The sequence below is a fragment of the Ceratotherium simum genome, chromosome 2 (assembly GCF_057802395.1).
Source record: "Ceratotherium simum simum isolate JZ-2026a chromosome 2, ASM5780239v1, whole genome shotgun sequence".
NCBI classification, from domain to species: Eukaryota; Metazoa; Chordata; class Mammalia; order Perissodactyla; family Rhinocerotidae; genus Ceratotherium; species Ceratotherium simum.
The window spans coordinates 7,720,208-7,739,127 of record NC_141901.1 but is presented as its reverse complement, the minus strand read 5'-3'; the positions used below and the strand labels follow the sequence as shown (position 1 = coordinate 7,739,127).

Below are 18,920 nucleotides of genomic sequence, written 5' to 3'. Positions count from 1 at the left end.
TTACTTAGGTTTCCCTTGTTTTCAAAATGTGCATTTAAATCTCTTTTTCAAATATACATTTTACCTTGTTTACTGTTAATCCCCCATTGTCCAAATGCATATTTGACTCACTTCTCAAAATTGTACTCATACCATTCTATGAGTTCTGTTGTATAAGGTAGTCCTTGATAAACACTTAAATAATATTCTCTTGCAAGGAAACTGATTCCTGTTGGAGTTTAAGCTCATGGACCCTAGGCCCAGGACTTCTGGATCCAGACTGCCTGGGTTTGAATCCCAGCTCCACTACTTAAAAGCTGTGTTGCCTTGGGTGAGTTATTTCAACCTCTATGTGCCTCTGTTTCTCTCTCTACAAAGTGGGCGTAATAACAGTACCTACCTCATGGGATTATTATGGCAGATTAAATGAGATGATATATGTAAAGTACTTAACATATTGCCTGGCAGGTGATAAGCACTGCTATCTATTATTATTTTGTAAATTTAGGCAGGAGGAGAGGTGTTTCATACAGTGCCACACAACTGGAGTGAGCCAGAATTTGGAGACAAATTTTGCTGGGAAGGGTCTCGACTCCTTAGCTTGTGAAGTAGCACCTGCATAAAACAGTGTTGAATCGTTGGTCTGTGTGCGGTAATATACTTACGTCCTGATTTTTTCCTGCTCTTGCCATTATGTTGACTTGGCAATACTTTGATTAGGTATTAGACATCATACTTAAATAGTTCCATGAGTGTTTCTTTCCATTACCTACTGTCCACCTTTCTTCCTTAGGATCCATCCATGTTTCATATTGGTTGCTCTGCCTACTTTATTTACCCTCTTTCTGCTGTGACATTCCTACAGCAGGGATCCTAACCTGGCTAGCTCCACTAGCTGCAACAGGGCGATATACCTCAGGATTTAGGCTCAGGACGCTTTCTCTGAGATGCAAACATCAGGCCAAGGGCCAGAGATTTGGTTTTGGGTGGGGAAGTGTGTGGAGGACTCAGCACTATCCCATAGTATCTTGAGTAGTGCTTTTGGACTGTGGTAGAGCATGTGGTGTACTTATGAATGTGAACTTTCTTTAGCAGAAGCAGAGCACACTCAGGACTATGGTGAGTTTAGGCTGCAATGTTAAGCTTTGCAGATGCACCTAGTTCTGTCCCTTACATACTAGCTCCTGGAAATTCTCTGCTCGATCTTCTCACAAAAGGGTTGAGAGTACCTTACTTTGTATAAGAGATTTTATCATAATTATAATTAATGTTATTAATTTAATAAATATTAAAGAGACATTCTATTCAAAAGATTGTTTAAGGAGCTGTAAGGCACACAAATATAGCCAAGGTGGTTTCTTAATATTGAATCCGGCATCATTGACAGGCTTTTTACATGGCAAGACCCACATAAGGAATTGGATCTTGCAATCTCAGATTTGATATCTTGGTACATCTGTTCTAAGGCCAAATCACTGACCTGCAACATATAGTGGTTTAGTCTGGAGCGTCACTTAGTTGATAGCTAAGTCTGCTTCTCTCATCACACTCCCTTCCTCAAGCTTGACAGGTATTCCCAACAGGAAGGAGACTGGACCTGGGACCTCACCCTCCCCAACTCTGTTCTGCTCCAAGCCTTTACAGTTACTGCCTCCTCATTTGTTCTTCACATCAAGGTCGTAAAGCTTTGAAAAGTGAAAAGTGATTTCTTTCCACAAAAAAGGTGAGGATCTCTTGGGTCTAGTAAATCTCTTTCTGGTGCTAGAGACCTGCTCTGTCCCCAGACTGGCACTGACTGATAGGTGTCTCTGACAGGTCCCAGTGTAACCCCTTCATTAACCTGCTGGAGAGGCACCATGTTTGTTTATCACATTTGCTGCGGGGCAACTCAAGCCCTGAAAGTTTGAGACTCAGGATAGGACAGTTTTGCTTGTTGTGGACATGGCCATGGAAAGGCCTGTGTAGCCAGAAGATGCCATGCTGAGGAGGCTAGTGAAGGAGTAATAGGACCCCTGGGTCCAGGCCCTGTAGAGAGAGAATGCTTTGTGGAGAGAAACCTTAGCTATTTTCCCATCTTTGCCTAGGTCTGACCTTCCAGAAGGGATTTATTTTCCACCATTCCCAACCATCGCTGTCAGCATTATCTACATTTTGTAATGTTTGACTCTTTGGCAGCTCAGCAGTGTCATTCTTGAGAGGGTGTAAAGATGATAGTGGTTGGAAGGCCTCAGGGAACACCTAAATATCTATGGTCTTGGTTAGGGGTCTATTTAATCTTCCTTTTCATGATCCTTGGGTAACTAAGGATTATTTACATTTCAAATAGAATTCAGATATGCACTAAATTTCTAAAAGGCACTCCCCAAAATATGAACAGGTCAATCATTAAGGCCTTTTGTGCTAAAAGTCACCTGGTTCAAACTTTCCATTTAAAAAATGACAGAACCATAGCCTAGAGAAGTAAAATGACTCACTCTAGGTTATACAGCTGATTAGTGGCAGAGGTGGGAGGTAAACTCTGGCTTCTTGATTTCCAGATTCTGTATGATACCACACTGCGCAACCAACCAACCAATCAATTAATGAGTCATGGAGCCTTGGTTAAATGGCTGAGATTTTCCCATATGCCCCTCCCCTTTCCTCTCCTCCATGGTAAAAGGGAAGCAGAGAGCATCGTACCTGAGCAGCCTTCTTACTCAGCTCAACGGCAATATCTGAGGCGGAGTTTCCTATTCCAATCACCAGGATGTGTTTCCCCTCAAATCCCTCTGGGTGCTTGTATTGGCGGCTGTGGAAATACTGACCTTTGAACCTCTCGATACCTAGAGGGGAAGAAGAGACAAGTCCGTGAACTATGTCAAGTTAATTTCAATAAAACTGCGTTGTCAGCTTTTCCTTTCTGGGGTCAATCATTTGTTTTGTCTCTTCTCCTCTTAAGGGAGTTACAATAGCAAGGTCAAGTGACAAACTCAAAGTACCAAGTATATAGGAAATGTTGGGTTAAGCATAGGGTATAGGACCAAAGGAGTTCCTTTTAGAAGCTGCAGCTTACATATTTATTATGAACAAACAAACAAAGAGAACAAACAAATGTTTTTGATGAATAGAGCAGTCAGATGCTGGCTTCTGACTACCCATCATTCTATTTCAGACTGTTCAATGATACTTTAACATCACATAGCATATATTCTCTTAAATGATTCTCAAATACATTATGAAGTGCTATTATTGTAATTGTGTAATAATTAAAATAATATTTATCAGTCTTATTTTGCAAAAGCAAACAAAAACGAAAACAAAAAACCAGACATAGAAGGTGAGGGATGATTTCCTTGTTCTAGTAACTTACTGGACAAGCCTCTTCAAAGACAAGACTCTTTGTCCTTTACCAGGAATACAGGACTTTAGTAAACTATTTGCCATTGATGGTGGGTTACTTGAAAGAACCTTGAGATCATTAGTTGTCAAAGTGTGATCCCTCGGGTAGCAGCATTAGCATTACCTGGGAGCTTGTTAGAAATGCATATTCTCAGCCACACACCAGACCTACTGAATTGGAAATGCTAGGGGTGGGGCCTAGCAAGTTGTGTTTTAAAAAGCCCTCTAGATGATTGTGTTTGAGAACCATTGCTTTAGATCAGTAGGTCTCAATGCTGGCTGCATATTAAAATCACTTGAGCAACCCTTAATTGACCTAGGCCTATCCTACACCTATTGAATCTTGGAGTTGGTGCCCTAGGCATCAGGACTTTTTTTTTTTTTTTTTTTGTTTATTGCAGTAACATTGGTTTATAACATTGTAAAAATTTCAGGTGTACATCATTGTACTTCTATTTCTGCATAGATTACATCATGTTGACCACCCAAATACTAATTACAACCCATCACCACACACGTACCGAATTATCCCTTTTACCCTCCTCCCTCCCCCCTTCCCCTCTGGTAACCACCAATCCAATCTCTGTCCCTATGTGTTTGTTTATTGTTGTTATTATCTACTACTTAATGAAGGAAATCATATGGTATTTGACCTTCTCCCTCTGACTTATTTCACTTTGCATTATACCCTCAATGTCTATCCATGTTGTCACAAATGGCTGGATTTCATCATTTCTTATGGCTGAGTAGTATTCCATTGTGTATATATACCACAGCTTCTTTATCCATTCGTCCCTTGATGGGCACTTAGGTTGCTTCCAAGTCTTGGCTATTGTGAATAACGCTGCAATGAACACAGGGGTGCATGTATCTTTACGCATTGGTGTTTTCAAGTTCTTTGGATAAATACCCAGCAGTGGGATAGCTGGATCATATGGTAGTTCTATCCTTGATTTTCTGAGGAATCTCCATAGTGTTTTCCATAGTGGCTGCACCAGTTTGCACTCCCACTAGCAGTGTATGAGAGTTCCCTTCTCTCCACATCCTCTCCAACACATGTTGTTTCCTGTCTTGTTAATTATAGCCATTCTGACGGGCGTGAGGTGATACCTCATTGTAGTTTTGATTTGCATTTCCCTGATAGTTAGTGATTTTGAACATCTTTTCATGTGTCTGTTGGCCATCTGTATATCTTCTTTGGAGAAATGTCTGTTCAGGTCTTTTGCCCATTTTTTAATTGGGTTGTTAGTTTTTTTGTTGCTGAGATGCGTGAGTTCTTTATATATTTTGGAGATTAAGCCCTTATCAGATGTATGGTTTGCAAATATCTTCTCCCAATTGTTAGGTTGTCTTTTCGTTTTGTTGATGGTTTCCTTTGCTGTGCAGAAGCTTTTTAGTTTGATGTAGTCTCATTTGTTTATTTTTTCTATTGTTTCTCTTGCCCGGTCAGACATGGTGTTTGAAAAGATGTTGCTAAGACCGATGTCGCAGAGCGTACTGCCTATGTTTTCTTCTAGAAGTTTCACAGTTTCAGGTCTTACATTCAAGTCTTTAATCCATTTGGAGTTAATTTTTGTGTATGGTGTAAGGTAAGGGTCTACTTTCATTTTTTTGCATGTGGCTATCCAGTTTTCCCAACACCATTTGTTGAAGAGACTTTCTTTTCTCCATTGTATGTTCTTGGCTCCTTTGTCAAAGATGAGCTGTCCATAGACGTGTGGGTTTATTTCTGGGCTTTCGATTGTATTCCATTGATCTGTGTGTCTGTTTTTGTGCCAGTACCATGCTGTTTTGGTTACTATGGCTTTGTAGTATATTTTGAAATTAGGGAATGTGATATCTCCAGCTTTGTTCTTTTTTCTCAGGATTCCTTTAGCTGTTCGCGGTCTTTTGTTGTTCCATATAAATTTTAGGATTCTTTGTTCTATTTCTGTGAAAAATGTTGTTGGAACTTTGATAGGGATTGCATTGAATCTATAGATGGCTTTAGGAAGTATGGACATCTTAACTATGTTAATTCTTCCAATCCAAGAGCACGGAATATCTTTCCATTTCTTTGTGTCTTCTTCAATTTCTTTCAGAAATGTTTTATAGTTTTTGGTGTACAGATCTTTCACCTCTTTGGTTAAGTTTATTCCTAGGTATTTTATTCTTTTTGTTGCAATTGTAAATGGGATGGTATTCTTAATTTCTCTTTCTGCTACTTCGTTGTTAGTGTAGGCATCAGGACTTTAGAAGCTCCACAGGTGGTTCGAATGTGAGGCCTGGACCGTGAACTACTGTATTGGATGTTTTCCTGAGGGTCTTGGGAGGAAGTACGCTCTCTGAGGGAAGAGCCTGGGAGGTACCCGGACAGATGGCTGCAGGGTTCCATTGCCTGCACTCCTCCCCTGCACTCCCCCTGTCCCTCATCACTGTCCTATAGGAACACTTATTTCCAGGAGCTCTCCCCAGTCACCCTGTCCATGGGCATGGTTCTGTGGAAAAGGCTCCAAGGACATAACAAAGTCAGAGGTGTTTGGCAGGGTAGAAAAAGGCCATGGTAGGCACATGGCTAAAAGGGCTCTACCAACAAAGAACCAATTTGGGTGAGAATTCTCTGAAATTCTGGGGAAGATTTAGTGACTTTGGAGGAGGTCAGCTGAACTCTCTGTGTAATGAAGACCCAAAGATGTCAAGAAAAACAAAGATGGTGTGTGGAGTCTTTCATCTTTCTAGCTCTGTCCCCAGCTTAATATTATGCCCAGCCACAGCAGCTAATTCTGCCTGTCAATCCAACCTGCATATAAAGTACTTGAACACCTACTCTGAAAAGGTGGGAATCCCTGCAGGCCTTACCTGGAAATGACTCCAGTGGGATGTGAGGGAGGATGTGATGGCCGCTGCAAACCATAATTGCGTCAAAGACAGCACGTTGCTCCTTGCCGTTGCTCTCGGTAACAACCTCCCATTGGCCAGATGATGAAAAATCTGGGTGTTTTTTCACACTGAGGACAGTTGTCTTGAACAAACACAGAGAAGGCATCATTGAGAATTACTCTGGCATAACGTGGGCCTTGTCCAGTGCCCTGGGAGCGGGGATGGGGAGAGTGCAGTGTATGACTCCATTTAGGTTTCATTTGAATCCATTCCAAGCCCCTTAAGGCAAAGACTGCTAAGTGCACCCTATCATTCTTCTTTGGCAGGGAGCTGCCAAAGATATGCTTCTTTGTGCAAGAGGCCTGACTCAGCAGTGGGAACCAGTCTGTGAAGGACTGAATAAGGACTTGACAGAGACACAGAAGAGGAAGACAAGGTCTTCCAAGATACAAAACACATGCCCATCATTCAAGTGATCACACAATCAGTATTTATCAAGAAACTTTCATGTGTCTACCTCTGTGCAGACTCTGTATTAGAGAAGATCGTTCACGTGAAACACTTGGCAGAGCACCTGGCACATTGTTAGTACTCCATGAATGGTGGTTAATCATATTTATTATTTTTTTATTTTATTTTATTTTATTTTATTTTATTTTATTTTGTGAGGAGACCAGCCCTGTGCTAACATCTGCCAATCCTCTTTTTTTGCTGAGGAAGACTGGCCCTGGGCTAACATCCGTGCCCATCTTCCTTCACTTTATATGGGACGCTGCCACAGCATGGCTTGCCAAGCAGTGCATCCGTGCGCGCCCGGGGTCTGAACCGGGGATCCCCGGGCCGCTGCAGCAGAGCGCATGCACGTAACCGCTTGCGCCACCAGGCGGGTCCCCATATTTATTATTTTTAAAACGGGGTACATCATGTTAGCGATACAGTTTGTGATTTCATTTGGGTGAAATAATTTATTGGTTCATTGATTTTTTTTTCAATATAGCTCGCAGTCTGGAGGTCTATGAATCTTTAAAAAGTGTGCATAAACGTTGTGTGTCTGCTGTATTTAAGAAACAATGTCAAATGGAAGCGAAGCTTTTCTCATTTCTAGAGGAATGGCATGCTTCTCCTCTTTTTCGCAAGTATTTGAGTCACTTACGCATGCTTTTCAAGTTTTCAGATATTTTTCAAAATGCTGGGTTGTTAATTTTTGAAGCTGTTTCAATTTAAAAGTGTATAAGGAATAATAGTATAAAGCTTGTGAAAGGACTATAAAATGTCTGGGCATTTTCAGCTGAGAGTAAAGATTTCAGATTGGTAATTCAGAATAGCATATTAGCTCAAGTACTGTGGATTCTCGCAGCTCAAAATGTGGTTAGAGGACCAACACCTTCAGTATCGCTCAGGATACTATTATTAGAAATGCAACAGAGCCTTTTACATTTTGAGTTCAGTTCTAACATCTTATGACTTGCACCAACTCAGAGACACATAAGTGGAAATGAGTTTTCCTACCCCTCCCCAACTTCCAGAAAATAATAACAGCAGTAACACAATAAACAAGAAAAATGGTTCCCTTGCAACGCTAACATGATCTTTAAAAGAACAGATAATATAAATTACATATCATAAGAGGTTAGTATATCTGTTAAATAGGTTGATAGCTAAGTGAACAGAGACCTATAAAAGATTCTGGTATAAAGAATCTGTCATTTATAGGATGGATCTACCAGGAATTGGGGAAAAAACTACATTAGATAGAATAGGACATTTTAATGGTATTTACAAATATAGATTTTCACCGAAATCAATCATTATAAATTAATATAATACAAACCTGGAACAAAACTAAAATTACAGCGAAACTGTGTTAAGAAAATAAGCTCTACTAGCAGTTACTTATTCAGAGATATACTTTAAACTTTATTTCCTAAGCATAGTTACTGGTTTTCAGAGTGTGGGTTATTGATAAAAATTCAGTATGTTTAGTGAGAATATTGTTTTTTTTTCTTTTGATTATTTGTTTTTGAGAAAGCACAGGCAAGGCCATTCTAACTGTATTTCAAAATCATCTGGCCATCCTCATGTTGCTAGAGAATGCATCCAAAAGAAAAAAAATTAGGAAAAATAATTTCTACAGGCTTCTGAGGTAAATGGAGAGCTGTAAGTTTATTTAGTACATTTTTCTAAGAAATTCCATTTCTATAGAGAAGGTAAGAAAATGGAATAGCAGTTTGATTTTTTTTATGTTCTTTTAAGAGAAATGAGGCTAAGGGTCTTCAGTGGTTATAGATAGTTTAAATGCAGTTTCTCCATCCATATCATCATCATTCAAACCTTTAATTTTAACAGATGTTTCTTCTTCTGTTAATGAATATAATCTGTAATATTAGGGGTAATGACTTTTTACTTTTTGGGTTTTCTATCATGCTATTATCTTTTAGCAAAGAATTGGATTGGAATACTTTGTTTTATTCACAATTTCTTTTATTATCAGAGTAACTTCTCTATTTAGATGTGAGCTGAAGTGATGTAGAGAAAACCATTCCCAATACAATACCTGGAACTGAATATATTTTAGAAGATCAAACTTTTTGGCAAAAATCCTGAAATATTCCAGGAGCTTAGAATTGTGCAGGAAGTTTGGAAAATGTTCAGGCATTGGAAAGTCACTGAAGCAGGACATTTCTTTGCTGGTGTTGGTGATGACAGATTGATAGATACTCGCTTGGCCATCTTCAACATTTTCCTAAAGGATCAGATAAAAGAGCGATAAACGTGCATTAAGAAAATCCTTTGATTTCCTCCTCTTCTTCCAAATCTAACCCCTGGGTGATGTGATCCTCTTTGGTTGCTGTAGTGTGCCTGAGATGTCTGGACGATGAGGGGCAGCATATGTGCTCCACCATCCTGTATGATAGGGCCTCACTGGGGCCTTCCAGTGTTGCTTACTGGAGGCACTAGTGCCTTTGGTGGGATTGGGAGTGGGGACAATTCTTCTTTTGGCACATTGCAGGATATTTAGCATCCCAGGTCTCTACCCACTTAATGTCAGTCATGCCCCTTCCAAAATTGCCCCTGGGAGGCTACACCCACCTTCCACCTCTTAAGGAACCAATAAACCCTAGGACACTGGTCAGAGAACATAATAGAAAATTTCAGTTAAAATGAGTACTTGTGGGGGCAGGGAGTTTTCACATCTTAATTTGAACCCCCCACCTTCATTTTATGCTTTATGCAAATCAACCTTCCTCAAGCGATAAAGGTGAAAAGCAGCAATACCAATCAAATCTTAAACTTGATTCTGAATTTTAGCGAGTATGCTTTGGTAAACCAGAGGCAGCACAAGCTATGGTTGAGTTTATAATTTCCTCTACGAGAAGCGCTCTGCATAATGATAATGTCCTCTGTGTTAAATCATGACCAGAACAAAGCATGGCGATTCAATGTCCCTGAAATCAACATGTTATCAAAAAGGCTTTTATAAGAAAATTTAAATAATGCCACCCAAGACCTCCTCAATAGATGCTTCTGCACATGCAGAGACTAAGGCATAATCCAGGCAAATAGTAGTTGCTATTATGACTCAGCATTAGGGTGGGGTGTAAAGAAATGGAAGGGATGTAGGAACTCATTAATTAATTGAAATAAATTACTTAATCTTACATAAACAACACTGTAGTCTCTTCCACAGAGTAGTAAATAAAGGGAAGTAAATATTCAACTCTAATCCTGTAACCACAATAAGTCAGTTGTGCATGTTCGTTTCTCATCATTATTCATAGAAAAGCACTACTTTCCTGCCAAATCTTTAGATCAAACCTCCTTAGGTTTTTGGCAACACTGAAAGAGGCTGCCTGGACTAGCAGGAAGAGCTTTGGAGTTACACACAGGTTTGAATCCATCTCTTTCAGATTGTATGAGGCTGGACCAGTCCATGCCCCTCAGCTTCAGTCCTCTCATCTGTAACACAGGGATGTAGTAGGTGCTCAATGGTATTGTTATTATCTATTGTCATTGAGGAAGCTACGAGCTTCAGCGAAGCTGTCAGTTACAGCTCATTGTTCACTGCAGTATAAGAAAGGCAGCTTGGGTAGCTGCTCTGACACCAAAGTAACTGACATAGATGTACTCACTATCACGCCTGAGTTTTCTGACAGTTTCTGTACAAGAGGTTGTACTTAATTTCAGAAAGATAACAAAGAGTAAAGTGTGTGATCTTGCCTTTTCTATCAGCAAAGCTCTTTATATGTATTGGGCTTCACTGTGTCCTAATTTCAAGGATTATCAGTATCAATATGAGTCACCAAAGCTAAAACAATGTTTGCTCTCAGATCACATCAGTTAAGAGCAATATATAGAATTCTTGCTAAATATAGGGCTGAATTTGTAAAGATCCTCCTCCATCACACATTCCTTCTCTCTCTTTCTTTCTCATTCGTGCACTCATTTATCCATCCATCCATCCATCCATCCATCCATCCATCCATCCATCCATCCACTCATGCCTACCATAGGCCAGGAGTCAAATGCCTTTTTCCCTGAGCAATGTGTTCATCTTTCCTAGTCCAGAATCAAGGCTCAGATGATAACTTTGTTAAAATTTCAAATGGTTTGGTAAAAGCTCTTCAGATTAGGGTATGCCAGCTTTCCAGGTGATTAGAGTTTGATGTGGTGTTATTGTTAACTATATGTATTAGAATACAAAAGGGAGTTTGTATTAGAATATGAAGTGGTTTCTGTCATACACGAGGATACAATGATCTGAACTCTGGATGAATAGATCATGGTATTTTAACTTTCAAACACTTTTTCAAATTGCATATTACTAGAGTCAAACTGACGTGTAAACTCTTTTTAGATATTTCAGCATGATTGAACACAACGTCCTGGGGAAGACTGAGTGTCTGAATTTCTTACCCAATCAAGTTCTCAAAATCGGAAATATTTCATGAAGCAAAGAAATACTAATCTTTTCTCAAGACCAGATAATTTCACAAGTAGTACAGAGTAGAGGTAAACGTGAGGGCTCTGGAGTCAGACTAGGTTGATATCCTAATTCCACCAGTTTTAATGGTTTTATAAACATGGGCAAGTTACGTAAGTCAGTTTCCTCATTTTCTCCTATAAAACGGGGTTCATTAATAATTCCAAAATTCAATAATTGTTATGAGGCTTTAACAACACTACATAAAGTTGCTTAGCACAATGCCTGTCTCTCGGTAAGTGCTTAATACACGTTTGTCTCTATTGCTATTATTATACACCACTAGAGTTAATCTTACTGAACCATTCGTAGTTTTGAAACAGCTAAACTAAGACTGACTGTTATACTATAGCTAACATGTTAGTTTTTTCAAAAGCCAGTAAATTGGCTTTAAAATGTGGTTGGCTCGTCTGTCAGGGCAGTTTTAAGAGGACATCGAGTGATGAGAAGAACTGATTCTGATGTCTGAGCCCCTACAGTAATTTCAGAGCCAGGGCAAGACCCTGTTTTGGTGATCTTACCTGTGTAGTTTGTCACCAGTTGATGATGACATCACAATTCTTCTTCTGAAGGTCAAGTAATAATCTTTATTGTTGGGTTAGTTGCTATACAGCAGTTAAAAAAAAGCTTTGTGTCTATATGTGCTTCTTCCTATCTTGGCTGAAGTAAGGTAGACGTCTACGTGTTTAGACAAATCTGGGTAAAATTGGTTGAGTTTGCCCAGGGTTATAAAAGGAAGATGACTCTTATTGATTTTCTAAACAAGTATATGTCAACTATCTCTCCTGCTCAGGCTCTGAGCGTGGAGTTAATGATAAGATACAAACAGGACACATACAGTTTCTGTCTTCAGGGGGCTTATTACTATATTGAATTAAAATGCATTTGGGCTTTGGGGATAGGAAAGTGGAGACAGAAAGAGATGAGGGGCTTTGCTCTTAACCAAGACAGGGCAGGGAAACACAGCTTTCAAAACAGATAAATTTAACTCACATATTTACTTAAAATACAAGCGCTGCCTAAAAATGATATTTAAGCACAAATACAGATAAATAGTCTGAATTTCCTAGCAGATAGAATTTGCTAAAATTTACGTAAGATAAATAACTATATGATACAGTATTTTACTAATATGAAATTTTCAGAATGTCAGAAAACTATATAGCAAAACCAAGTTAGTTCAGACAGCACTGATTTAGAATTTATGATCTTTGGTTATGGGTTGAACTGAAGTGTATCTCTGACTCTATAAAAATAAAAACGTTGTAAAAACTAAACTAAGTTTAAGGAAGATTATAAAGGTAATATTTAATCTACTCAAGGGAGCAAACTTATAAAGCAAAAATGGATTCACATATTACAAATTACAAAAATGAATTACCAACACTTATAAATTAGTCTTTTCATTGTGAACCATCATTCTACTGACCGCTACCAATCAACATTTTGTTCTCATGGCTAGTTACTCTAAACAGCTGGAAATAATAAAATTGTATTTCTTTAAAAATATTCTATGATTCCATCTTTTCACCCTTTCAGGTGGACCTTATATCTATCTGCTTCATTACTTAAAATAAGTATAATTGAAGCTCTTTTTACTTACTTTTCCTTTTGCTGAGGAAGATTAGCCCTGAGCTAACTTTTGTGCCAATCTTCCTCTACTTTATATGCGTGTTGCTGCCACAGTGTGGCTGACGAGCGGTGTATGTCCGCTCCCGGGATCCAAACCAGCGAACCTGGGCTGCTGCCGAAGTGGAGTGTGCCAAACTTAACCACTACGCATAGAGGCTGGCCCCATCTTTTTACTTTTTTGTCCTACAATTTGAAGCAAGATTGTGGTTCCCAAACGCCAGTCAGTGGACTAGTTGCATTAGAAGAATTCAGGGGAGCTTTGAAAATGTAAAGTCTAAGTAGGTCTGGTTTGGGCCCAGACACATGTATTTTAAAATTGCTCTCCAGCTGATTCTTATGCACACTGAACTTTGGGAACCACCATCTTTATTAGAGCACAGCTGCGTTCTGCCATCTCTCCATGAGGCTTGTGCCTCCCTCCATCTCTGGCCTTGATGACTGACAGAGCCCCCTAATTAAACTCCTTGACTCGGATATTGCACACTGTCTTCACAGCCTTCAGGGCAAAGGGTACACTCATTGGCATAGGACACAGTTCCTCATGGTGGCACCCTGGCTATTCTCTCTAGCCTTGTCAGTTATCACCCGCCTGCGTCCTTTACTCCAGCCATATCACCTGACTTTCTATTCTCTAAGTGCGTCAGGTTTCTCAAGCTTCCATACCTTTGCACAAGCCGTTTGCTCTGCCTAGAACACTGTTTCTTCATATTCATGTGCCTGATCTCTGCGTGTTGTCAAGACAAAGAAAAGCATCTTGAGATAGTCTCTAGAAGCCTGCCCTCTTCTCTGCTGAGTGAGATTCTGTGCTTTCCACAACACTTAGTGTATCAGGCCTTATAAAATTGCACTCTAACATGGGTTTTCTTTAGTATTTCCTCTTCTGAACTATGAGCCTCTTTTGACAGCAAGGACTGTACATTTCTGTATTTTTAGCACCTAGTATATGCCTAGCGCATAGTAGTCAATCAGTCTATATGTTTGTTGAACGAATGAAAGAATAAGTGATGTAAATCAGAAGCACTTTTCCATCACTGCAAACAGCTTAATGATACTAAAATGGACATTCGGTAACATGATGGAATAAGGATGGTTTTGCTGACAGTATGCTACAAACTTTGTTCTGTTTTATGCTGCAAACATTATGGTTTTGCTGATAGTAGGCTATAAGCTGTTGTGTTTTATGCATGAAAATGTTATGGTTTTGCTAATAGTAGGCTATAAACTGCTGTGTTTTATGCACGCAAACATTATGGTTTTGCTGATAGCATGCTATAAACTTTATTCTGTTCGATACATGCAAACATTACTTCTGTAAAAATATGGAAATTTAACCAAAGTATATCTTAAATTGCTGGCAAGGAGGCTTATATTTGATTGCCTGGAGAGTTACAAGTATCTAACATGTTAAATTTGGTTCCATTAAATGGACAGCAGGTGCAAACCCTAAATCATATTGAATTATGCTGTGATAGATCCTTTGGATGAATTTATCTAAGAAAACTTCTGAAAGTAAAATAAGGGTAAGGCAGTTATCTCTTCTGGAAAGGAAATGGCTGTTTTTTCTAAGCTGGACTTGTATAATATTAAACGTTAAGTGAACAGAATGTACTATTAAAAAGAACATGCCAATAGAAACAGAAGAGATGCTGTGAGGTATAGAAAAAATAGATGGAGTACATGTTTAGGTTGGCGTGGAGATGGCACCATATGGGAAGTTCCATTTGGTGATTTCCGAGGTGCCTGCTTCTCACTTTTATCTTTTTATGATCAACATTTTAATCAATAACTTTGATGGAGACAAATACAGATGGTCAAATTCATATATACCCAAAGCATGGAGGCATAGCAAACTTGACAGAGGATTGGAATTTCAAACAAACATTTATCGACCAAGGATCAAACTAAATAATGTTTGATATGCACAAATGTGCATTTCTGTACATGGGATTTAAAAAAATCAGTTTCACAAGGATAGGATAATAATGACCTGGATCATCAATGGCTACGATAAAAAAGATCCAGGGATTTTTAATTGAACCCAAAGTCAGTATAAATTATTAGTGTGATATGAGAGGAAACATGACGGTGAAACTATGTGTGTTTAATCTCAGTATTGTGGCTGGTTGTAAGACCTATCACCTACCACACTTATTAGTCACTGTGGGCAAGTCCCTTACCCTTGCCTTTCTTACTTTTAAATTGGGATTAATAACTAATGTAGCGGAGTCTTGAGAGCATAAAATGAGATAATTCATATGAAAATAGTTATGTAAATGTTAGCTTTTATTTTGTGAATGCTGAAAAAGTGAATGCAACATTCAACTGTTTTACTAGAGGTGTAGCGCCCAGGCCAAGAGAAGCGCAAGTTACAGTGGGCAATTGTCAGACCAACTGATTATAAATTCTTTGAGGGCAGTGATTCTGTCTGATTCATTCTCCATTGTCTAAAGCAGTGCCAAGCACCCTTTTGGTTCTGAAAAATACATATTGCAAAAATAGATTCATTTGATATATTGGATCTTGGGGGAGTCACATTTTAAGTGAGAAAGTGGTATTTCAGATTGAATCTAGAGGAAGGAAACCAAGATGGAGAGACGTCTAGAGACTATTATATGGAGATTAATTAAAACAATTGCATATATATAGCTGGGAAAAGAAATATTTATATCTAAATATTAAAAAACAAAAAGCAATGTATATTGGTAACTTCCCTGTGAACACAGGTATCAGGAACACTAAAGGAGGCAGAGCAGCTTAGTGGCTGAAGGAAGATCATGCTTTCCTCTCTCAATACCTCAGTCAGGTTACTAAGTGGGAGGGCTGAGGAATCTTACAGACCTTCATTTTTGTGCTTTTTTCCACCAAGGTTCCCCTGGGCAAGTTGTTTATTCCGAACCTCAGTTTCTTCTTCATGTGTGAGTAAGGATAATCATAAGACCTACTTCCTAGGAGTATTGTGAAGACAAATGAGATGATGCATATCAAGTGCTTCCCATTGCTGGAAAAAATGCTAAGAATGTATGTTAATTACCCACCCTTCTCATGTTCCCAAGCTGCCACGAGGAGGTGCTGGAGAATGTTTTGGAAGAATTCAGCACCCTCTGAGCTGGGCTTGGAACAAAGATTCTTAAATTTGATTTTAACTCATCACCACTAAATGTGTTAAGTGATTTTAGAAGGATTGTGTGTAAATAGAGAAATTAAAGTATAACCTATTTTTAAAATCGATTCTGGAGTTGTGAAGAGGCTAAGTTTCCCTGGGAGTGGGTGTGGAGGCTCCCAGCATCCTTTTCAGCATCTGTTCCCCTTGGCTATCCCATCTCCTGGTAATCAAGACCCTCACATGGCCCCACTGGCAGCCTGTGAGATGTTGCATGTTGTACGTTTCACTCTGCAGGGAGATTCTTCGTCTTCTTTGGACAGAGAAAATTGTTCACATTTCTCTACTGGATATAGTTTTAAGAGAGATTTGAAATGTGATATTGTTACAGGTTCCAGTGAGTTATACACTTAACCATTTTATATCTAATAAGGCTTAACTAATTCAAATTTTAACATAAATTTTCCAACCCATAGGAATGTGTCTCTAATTCTGAAATTTTAGACACTGAGAATAGGATAGCAGGAGAAATATTTTGGGGCAGAAAGTACCTTCTTGGAATTCATTGAATCATATTTTTGACAGACCACTCACAGTAACTCTCACCTCTTCTGCTGCATAGCAGAATCAAATTAATGATAATCAAATAAGGAACATTTGGCTTTTCAATATTAAATCCCAAATCAAGTAATAAAACAAAAAAATGACAAATTTATTATTAAATATAAATTTGTTATAATTTCATATTTCTTCCTTAGGTTAAAAATCTACTTGGGGAAAAAGTCTCAAAAGGAATCTACATGTGACAAAAATAACACATCTTTGGTTAAGACAGGAATGACCACCTTATTATATCAGGAAAAGCTATAATGATTCTAACATCTAATTGTTCATAAGAAATGAATGCAATTCAACATGTTTTTCCACTTTCCTCTCTGCAGATTCATCTGTCCTGTATGAGGATCAACAACTCCACCATTAGCTCTGAGTTTGTTTGGATAGTTGAATGAATAGATTTTTTATTTGGTATTTGTGCAATGTTTGTCAAACGTCTCATTATAGGATTTATTTGGGACTCTTGTTAAGAATAGATTCCCTTCCTCAGAAGATTTTGATTCAGTAAGTCTGGGCTGGTGTTCAAGAATCAGTATCTTGAAGAAACCCTCTAGGGGTGTCTTATAGTCATACACATTTGTGAAACCTAGTGTTAAAAAATCTCTTTTGGCATGAGATTCAGTTCCAACTGGCAAAACATATGTGCTAGATGTCCTTGCCATCCCCCTAATCAGTCAGCTTGTAGGAGGAGCCCTTTAGATGGTCTCTGCTGATGTGAGAATCTGCTGTTCATGCACTCAAACCTTTCACTCCTGTCTGGAGTATTCCCGTTTCAATCCCTCACTTAGATGTACCTGATACATAATCCTAAAGTTGTTGCTCTTGAGTTCTGAGTTGAAACTTTTGTTTAACCTTTTTGAGCAAGAATACAAGTTAGGGAATGGTTATAAGTAGGAGCTTAGATGTTTAGGAGTCATATTGACCCAGGTTTGAATGCCAGTTCCTCGAGCTGTGTGACCATGACCAAGTTGCATAACTTCCCTCAATTTCTGTTTGTTTGTCTGTAAAATACTGTAAATATAGCTATCATAGCTAACATTTATTGTACTCTATTATAAATTCTTTCCACGAATTATCTCCTTTAATCTTCAAAACAGCCCTATGAGATAATTACACTTTTCTGTTATTATCCCTATCATACAGCTGAGAAAACTGAGATACAGGGGTATAAATAATTTGCCCAAGATCTCACACCTCGAAGGTGGCAAGCTAGTATTTCCTCAAAAGATTGTGGGAAGGAATGATTATGAATCTTTACAGCTGTCTATCTATGTATCTTTCTCATTTTTATACAAATTCAGAAGGACAGCCGGCATTACTAATATTTGGGTTTGGCTAATAGAATGAATTTAATGAATAGAATATATTTAGTAATATATTTAAAGAGTTTCCCAGCAGTTACACTAGCATGTCATCAGTAAAGTTAAGCAAACAAATACAGTTTATCTATCAGAAAAAAATAAAGTCAGTAGTAATAAGAGCACACTCGCTGAAAAAACATTTGCTCATTGATTGGAATAGAAGTGGTGTCCTGAAAAGAATCCCTGTCACTTCTATTTTGTAAAATGTTGTCTAATATTAGTATATTGCTTTGAGAACGACAAAAATATGGGCTTCAAGACAATTGCTGGATCCATAAGAAGAGATCCTTTACATGCCTGGGTTGGCCTCCTGAGTTAGAATAGCAATAGCCTGGGAGAGGTGCCAGCCTATTTCTTCGGTTCCTGTATAGCAGCATGAAACTAATCAGATCAAAGTTGCTTAGGAAATCCCTCAGTAAGGCCCATCAGTAGCTATGATTCACCCTGCAATAACAGCACAACCTGTTCAAGAAACAAGAAGATCTCACTTTGAACCTCCACAGCCCTCCGATGTCTTCAGTCCTCTCAAAGCAGGTGGGCTCAAGCCCCTCATCCACACAGCACTTCAGAGAGGCCAGGCCACTGACTCCAGCTCCAATCACTGCTACCTTCTTTGCCATGGTCTCCTGTCATGGAGTCGATCAATCAACGCTGCTTCACTGGGGCAAAAGATGAGAGAGTGCTTAAGGTGTGGTCAGCAATGGGCTTTAAATGCTGGAGCAGTGGTAATTTAATAAGCAGCACTAATTGAATAAAATGCCTGACTAGTCAAATCCCAGTCTCCTCTTCCCTTGAGAGAAGCCAAGTTGTCTCCTGAACTTCGCTGCAGACCTTTTTACAACGTCTTTGTTCAACATTTTAAAGCAATGCATTTAACAAAGCCAAACGATTCAATAACACAGTACTAGGGATATGAGCCAAATCTCCTATTATGTTCTTGACAGTGCTGAACTTTCCTTCCCAGCTGCTTTCCCTAGTAATCATCCTTACCTTCCTTTTTGCCTTTTGACGCTGC

At 38.8% G+C, this 18,920-nt stretch overlaps 1 protein-coding gene across 1 annotated transcript in view; it reads right to left on the bottom strand.

Annotated features, from left to right (window-relative positions):
• The window catches only part of FMO2 (flavin containing dimethylaniline monoxygenase 2), a 33,549-nt gene extending 15,021 nt beyond the window's left edge, over positions 1-18,528 (bottom strand). Inside the window, exons 1-4 of the mRNA XM_014783433.2 lie at positions 18,394-18,528; positions 8,771-8,959; positions 6,196-6,358; positions 2,659-2,801 (exon numbers count right to left, since the gene is read on the bottom strand). Coding sequence (XP_014638919.1) covers positions 2,659-2,801; positions 6,196-6,358; positions 8,771-8,959; positions 18,394-18,525 — 627 coding nt within the window. The 5' untranslated portion in view covers positions 18,526-18,528. The remainder of the gene's footprint in view (positions 1-2,658; positions 2,802-6,195; positions 6,359-8,770; positions 8,960-18,393) is intronic.
• Positions 18,529-18,920: the final 392 nt, after the last annotated feature.